This window comes from Argopecten irradians, unplaced genomic scaffold (genome assembly GCF_041381155.1).
Source record: "Argopecten irradians isolate NY unplaced genomic scaffold, Ai_NY scaffold_0959, whole genome shotgun sequence".
Lineage (NCBI taxonomy): Eukaryota > Metazoa > Mollusca > Bivalvia > Pectinida > Pectinidae > Argopecten > Argopecten irradians.
This window is the reverse complement of record NW_027188426.1, coordinates 631-7,753: the sequence shown is the minus strand read 5'-3', so window position 1 is coordinate 7,753 and position 7,123 is coordinate 631. Positions and strand designations below refer to the sequence as shown.

General features: G+C 35.8%; 1 protein-coding gene and 1 long non-coding RNA gene across 2 annotated transcripts; one reads left to right on the top strand and one right to left on the bottom strand.

The window, feature by feature from the left end:
- Positions 1-1,075: 1,075 nt before the first annotated feature.
- Positions 1,076-6,811, top strand: LOC138313826 (uncharacterized). The gene is made up of 4 exons (XM_069254099.1): positions 1,076-1,432; positions 2,377-2,486; positions 3,273-3,391; positions 4,465-6,811. The coding sequence occupies exons 1-4, from the start codon at positions 1,235-1,237 to the stop codon at positions 5,562-5,564; spliced, it is 1,527 nt and encodes a 508-aa protein (XP_069110200.1). The 5' UTR covers positions 1,076-1,234; the 3' UTR covers positions 5,565-6,811.
- Positions 2,681-5,854, bottom strand: LOC138313827 (uncharacterized). Its single transcript, XR_011207269.1, has 2 exons — positions 5,714-5,854; positions 2,681-4,390 (listed from the first exon to the last, which is right to left on the bottom strand). It is a non-coding gene; the product is annotated as an uncharacterized lncRNA (long non-coding RNA).
- Positions 6,812-7,123: the final 312 nt, after the last annotated feature.

The window sequence follows — 7,123 nt, the reverse complement described above, 5'->3', positions numbered from 1 at the left end:
TTAATCCGTTGTCCGACATTTTGTTTTTAAGACTCTATTTTCGTATGGCCGACTTGACGCGACAGGTACCGGTGTTATTCTCGTTGTCACGATGCCATAACGACAAACGCAAAACGGCTCGAGATGTCGCACGGGCGTCAAACTGAGGCTCTAAATACACCTGGGAGATTTAATTTCATCGATAACTCTCAGAAACTTTTATCGACAGTCACCTATATAAGCTCAGTTATAACGATCAATACATATTTATCGATAACACCCGATTACATTTATATGCATGTAAAAATTTTCAGGTGTAAATATAAAAAGTCTAGCAATAGACAACTTTTTTCACAAGCGCAGATACTGGATTTAAATTTCCCGGCTTTATTTATCACAATGCGTTTTCATTGGCTAATCGACATCACATGATCGATGACCCCTTTTTCCGAGTGTAAACCCCATAGGGGCCAGATCAAATTTTCAGCTGACCGCCATCTTTAATTCCTCCAGCTGTTCCAGAAAACTTCTACACATAGATCACAGAAAACATTTTCAAACATCTGTTTTTTCTACGTACAGGACACATTGGATTCCTGGTGAGTGAATTCGCCTGAGATATATGCGGTTTGTTTACATGATTGGGTCAAACACGTGTTCCAATGAACCATGTCTGACAGCGTAATGGCGTCTCGTAGGAATGTTTTAGTGTTGGGCCATAGCTTTATATCTCGGCTTTCACGTTATGTAAACGAGCTACCATCTCGGTCGAATCTAGGACTTCAGTATGATTCAGTTAGATTTACTGGCTTCCTGGCGGCGTAGTATCAATCGAATCGTAAGAGAATTTTCACGCAGTTATCGCGAGTCACATTTTGACTTGGTTTGTTTACAGTGCGGGGGCAATGATTTGAGTAGTCCTTCGGCAGACCCAGAGTCGGTTGTTCGGGAGTTGTGTGCATTTGTAGATTGGCTCTTAGATATAGGTGGTGTTAGAAAGGTTGCAGTTTGTAAGTTATTTTTCCGAGCCTCGACCCGCACTCGTAAAGGGGATGTATCGGTAGAAGTTTACAATGATCGTGTTTTATTCACCCTTCCAGGTCGTTGCTAGCAACGCGGTTGTTATGAAAATCTAGCCAATCAGAGCGCGTGTTCGATTGTCCGCCATTACCTCCGACAACTTGTCGTACACTGTACTTCCTGCTTCACGCTGTATAACGTAAACAATAACGAAATATCTTGACTATTGGTAAGAATGGTGAAGACGTGTGCATGGGGGACATGTAACAACGATACCAGGTATCCGGAGAGGGTGGAGAATGTCCGTTTTATCCCATTTCCCAAACCAAAGACAAATTCAGCGAAGTGTTTGCGATGGATTAAGGCTTGTGGACGGCCCCATAACCAACTAAACGTGTCGAAAATTGATCGTCACAAGTTTGTATGTTCAAAGGTAAGAACAATAATGGTTTATTTAAGATGAAAGTTTTCAGTTCACGTAACGTTGTTTAATAGTTATATTTCAATGTCAGTCTACGGAAATACCGTTATGTACAGTACTTCCAGTGAATGCTGAATGGGTATTTCAGTAACGTTATACTCATTTGTTGTGACTGTCCCTGTAGAACCACAGGGCCTCGTTACTAATGATGAGATATATTAGTCCGCTAAACCTGCCTATATTATTAGATCTCTTTTTTTTTTTTTTTTTTTTTAATTTATTTTGCCTAATAAATAGGTCTATATAGGCAAAAAAAAATTAAAAAAAGCCTAATAATATAGGCAGGTTTAGCGGACTAGAGATATATAAGATAGGTCACGTCTTAGGCGTCTATTAGGCCCTGTGTATAAAACGATAAAGGGGTGGGTGGGGGTAATAAAAAGATCACTATTCAGCAAAGCAATTTTACAATTTAATGTAGACAGAACGACAAAACGTTCTAGGCTACACCCAATATTAATGCTAACAGGTTAATTAATACTGCTGTAATACCGATAAGCCGGGCCTATATTGTGCACTACATATTCGGGATATACTGTACCCATTTGAAACACATTTACTGAATATGCCCCCCCCCCCCCCCCCACACACACACACACACACACACACATACGATATGTGCACACACACCTCAAGAAATGTACAAGATTTACATTGCTGTACCCTGATATGTAATTACAAGCTGTGTAAAACGTCTGACTGTGTATGTCATGTATGTGTGAACATCATACACACACATATATATATATATGCACATACGGGTACATTATATCAAGTATATCTAGAATTTGCTTCTATCTTAATACTCAAATAGCTACTTTACAGTAGATAGAGTTCTGTAATGTAAACCTATTTTCCAGTTTCACTCTAATGTTAATCTGTCTTTTTTATTATAGCATTTTGAAGGTGGTGATGGTCCATCACTGGATTTTCCTGATCCTCTGTCTGCAGATGGAAGCTCTGTACAAAGAAGCAGATCACATTGGCGACAACGTCAGCAGAGTAGGTTAGTAATTTGCACTGAATGTTAATGTTAATGTAAGCCTAACTTACAGAGCTGTAATATGTAGAAGTGACCAGACTAGGAATTGAACCAGGGTCGCCAGTACATGTAAGCCATGGTAGATTGTGCCAATATTATTTTGATTAACACTATCCCATTCCTTTTACACCATTATAGATAGACAGAGTCAGGAGTAACATGGTTTTTCAAGAAATTTATTCTGTATCTCTCTCATAATTATTTCAGCATTTCTTTAAATTACCCAGACCATTCTTAATTGAACTTTGAGAGACTGTTACACATATAAACAGATACTTAGAACATGGTTGCAAAATAAACTTCATTGTTTACCACCAATTTATAGCTGTGAATCATGTACATTTTTACATAATGAAGCAATAAATTATACATGCATTGACACAATTATTATATTATTACTCAGTGATTTTTGATTTTATAAATTATATAGTTTGACATACACATCAAAATTATGAATGATTAGTCGTTGAGTAAAAATACGTACATATTTCTATTTGCACCACCTTGCAAGACTGCAAGTTAATAATGTTATTCTAATTACTGGTGCGAGGTGAAGTATTTAAGTCTTAACTGAGGTGAAAAAGCTTTATCAGTTCTTAATATTACAACCTATTATAACAAATCATATCATTTATTTATCTATGTGATTCAGTTATACTCTTTTGGATTAAATACATAGTTTGTCTGATTTAAATAAAAAAAAAACGGTTGATGATTTACCTGGTAGCTAATGATACCTATCTTTTTTAGAAACAACCCTGACAACCCTGATCATAAGGATGAAGAGGTCGACATGCATATGGCTGCTGATCAGGATGTTCCATTACCATCACCATTGCAAAAACCTCATGAACAAGATATAGGTTCAGGTATGTACAGGTCCATTGTATAATACCACAGTAAGACACATTACAAATTACTAAAATACTATTTGAAATGATGTGTAGCAAGAAAATCAACTCATCTCACAAATAAATCTGTATATCCATATATAGACAGGATCTACTGATTAGATTTACCTATAAATTTGAACTATGAACTTGCATGTATATGTAACGCTTCATATAGCTAGTGTCTAAATATGGTGAGCTTTATTTTCTAAGATATGGTAAAGCATGATATTTGTAGAACAATGAAAGTTGAAGTAAGAGTGATGTCATGAATGGAACATCAGCTGGAATTCTCTCAATATACAAATCTTTGGTGGTATACACTACAAGATCACACCATGGAGCACCTGTTACAAGAAGTTGTCCCTGTATTTGTACATAATACTGATGTTCCCTGTTCATTTTTATAACATTGTTATCATGAACAAGTACAAATTTTTTCACTTTGTTGCATGCTTCAATGATTGTCATCTGTCTTGCAACAAAGGGACATTTAATTTCCAGTATGCCACTCTCCCCTTTATCACAAACCTTACCATCAGGTGTGGCTGCAAGATAAGGAAATTCATTGTTGATGACTAATCCACATTCATGAACATGCAGGTTATTGGCTGACCCCATGCTTACATACCTTTCCCTTGCCATTTGTTCCCTACTACTACCATAATCAGTTGCCACAGAACTAAATGATTTGGTCTGAAACAAGTCTTTTAGCATAGCTTCAGTGGGACCTTTTTTCCTTTGCGTGATTTTGTGCATTTGAGATGCTGTTATTCTTTTTTCTCTAAGACGGTTCCAAAGGAAGCTGGCACTCTGGGGACGGGTTTCTTTCTCGATGTAGGGAGGGTTATCTACCCTTGATGGCTCTTTTAAATCATGATACCAAGGTGGTAATGGGACTTTGGAAGCTTTAGGGAAAACAGGATCTCCACAAGACATTGACTGACTGGTATTTAAAGATTGGACATTCTTCTGAGACTGAAAACAAACATAGAAAAGTCTTAATCAATAACTACAAATTCTGTTTTAATTTTGTTTTCTCTCAATTTCAGATACGTCTTTGCAGCTTCTGTCTGCCGCAGCTGAAATTAAAAGACTTAAAGAACAGCTACACCAGTATGAGGTCCTGTGCCAACACCGCTCCATCGTGGAACAGCAACAGAGTTTTACTACTGCAACTGCGTGTTCTATACCTGATAGCTGTGAAACTTCTTGTAGGACACCACTAACTGTGAACAGTATTATTAATGAGGAGTCTCGTGTTGAAGGTTTACTCGAATACTATACAGGCTTTAAACATTCTACATTTCAAAATCTGCTTCAGTTTTTAACTACCCAAGGTCCACAACATCAAAATAATAGAAAAGAGATAGTGAATATGGGACTTGATAATCAACTTCTGTTAACATTGATGAGACTTCGTCACAATTTTGGTCTAAAAGACCTTGCATACAGATTTTCCATCTCAGTGCAGGCTGTGAGTGAACTATTTCTAACATGGATTGATCATATGTATGTTAGCCTTGGCTCTATTCCTATCTGGCCTCATCGGAATGACATTGTTACGAACATGCCGTCTAAATACAAGGAAGAATTTCCAAGGTCTATTGCAATTATTGATTGTACAGAGTTGAAAACTCAGAAACCATCTTCTTTAAAACTACAGTCACAAATGTATTCGGATTATAAATCTTCTACTACACTGAAAGCTCTTGTAGCATGTGACCCAATGGGCAACTTGATTTTTGTAAGTGAACTTTTCACTGGATCCATGTCGGACAAGGAAATAACTGCAAAGAGTGGATTTTATGCCCTACTGCAACAACTTCTTGATGCAAACTTTATTGAAAAGGGTGATGCCATTATGGCAGATAAGGGATTTACTATTACTGAGGAACTTAATAATCTTGGTTTAAACCTTAACATTCCTCCATTTGTTTCATCAGGATGTCAGTTAACTTCATCTAATGTCAACATCACTCAAACTATTGCACAACACCGAATTCATGTTGAGAGAGCCATCCGCAGAATAAGGACCTTTAATATAATCTCTGACTTGATTCCAACAAGTATATTTGGATCCATCAATAAAGTATGGACTGTTTGTAGTTTACTCACACTGTGGCAAAACCCAGTTTTGAAGTATAAGTAGAAATATAACTACAGATGTTGTTTTAATGTAATACTTTGAATAACTCTGTCTTTTACTGTTATTCAAAACTTATATTAAGTAGTACATGTATGCATAACTTAAATTGCTTTAAAAGTCATAAGAAGTAAATTAACATACTATGTACATACCTGGTAAGACAGTACTGATCCAAGTAACACAGGGACAGGGTTGCAGGATACAACTGGTGTTGCTTCTAAATTCAGATTTGATATTGGCGCACCCTTTACACTTTTCAGGATTTGTTTGTGTTGTTCAGTAAGTTTCAAAAACCTGTGTTAATGGTTACAACATTGTATTTTTGAAGATCACATCTATTGCAATGAAGTGCCAACAATTTTGCTTATTTCATAAAATCATAATAGAGAGAAGTTTACATTGTAAATTTATTATGATTTTGTTCATAATGCTATGTGTAGCTAATTCAAAATAGTGGTTAACTGATATTTAATGTCACTTAAAGATCTTAAATAATACTATATTTAAAATTAATTTAGGTTAGATGGGAATTATTGTCTTGTACCTGTCAGATTTGACAACTTGTGGGATGATAGGCGATTTCTTATGAGTTTCTTTGGCTTTTACAACCACTACCTGGTTGACTGACACAGGCTTGATTTTATTTCCCCGAGGAATATGCCATGTCTGTGGTATGCTTGTGCATGCTTGTTCAGCGGGAACTTCAGTAATTCCGAGAAGTTTCAGTTGTTGAATACTCTTGACAAGCCCCACTATATGGGAACATCTCCCTCCAGATCTATAATGTATTGTTATGTCACATTCTTATAAACATTGTTAATTGTTACTTAGTTAGAATATAAGATCCAGACTTTGATCTTAATACATATTTACTAGAAGACATTTGGTATTAAAACTTTAAAATAATTTGTTCAGAAATTTTACAAACTACTGTACACATTTAAATATCAATTTATCATCATCAATTTATCTGATAACAAGATCACACTTTATTACATAGTTAATGTAGGTTTACCTGATAAGATCATTTATAATACAGTATGGTTGATATATTGCAGTGTTGCCTTGGTAATAATGAATATAAGCTTTAGTTTTAGTAAAAAAAAACAAATTGAAACTGTGAACAAACTGTTGAATAAATATGTAAATTGAACGGTTGCACTTTAGAATAGCAGGCATGTACATGTTTATTCATGGCAATAGGTGCTATTTTAGAGCACCTGTTCACTAATAAAGTGTCAAGTCCTTTATCTGTATGATTTGTTGTCATCATTTTACACATAAAAAGTACATATAATTTTAAGTCGATAGGGTATACACATGTGTTAATGTGTGAAATGTATAAATATGAAGAGACGGAAGAAAACAAACAGTTTTAACTAGGTTGGAAACTTTTAAATTCTGTGTGTGGACATCTGCAACCAATGAAATATCCAGTGACTCGTGATCATGATTATAGAGATGGAAGGTCAGATAAACATGACATGAGGATTCTTCAAACTCTCATGGTACTAGCTGTAGCCTTCTGTACAGTACTTGTTAACAATGTTCATGATATACAG

Excerpts from the sequence above, each read along its gene's own strand:
- LOC138313826 (XM_069254099.1), top strand. The coding sequence starts at position 1,235 with ATGGTGAAGACGTGTGCATGGGGGACATGTAACAACGATACCAGGTAT. Across the intron at positions 1,433-2,376 it reads ACAAGTTTGTATGTTCAAAG|CATTTTGAAGGTGGTGATGG; the intron begins GTAAGAACAATA and ends TTTTTATTATAG. Across the intron at positions 3,392-4,464 it reads TGAACAAGATATAGGTTCAG|ATACGTCTTTGCAGCTTCTG; the intron begins GTATGTACAGGT and ends TCTCAATTTCAG.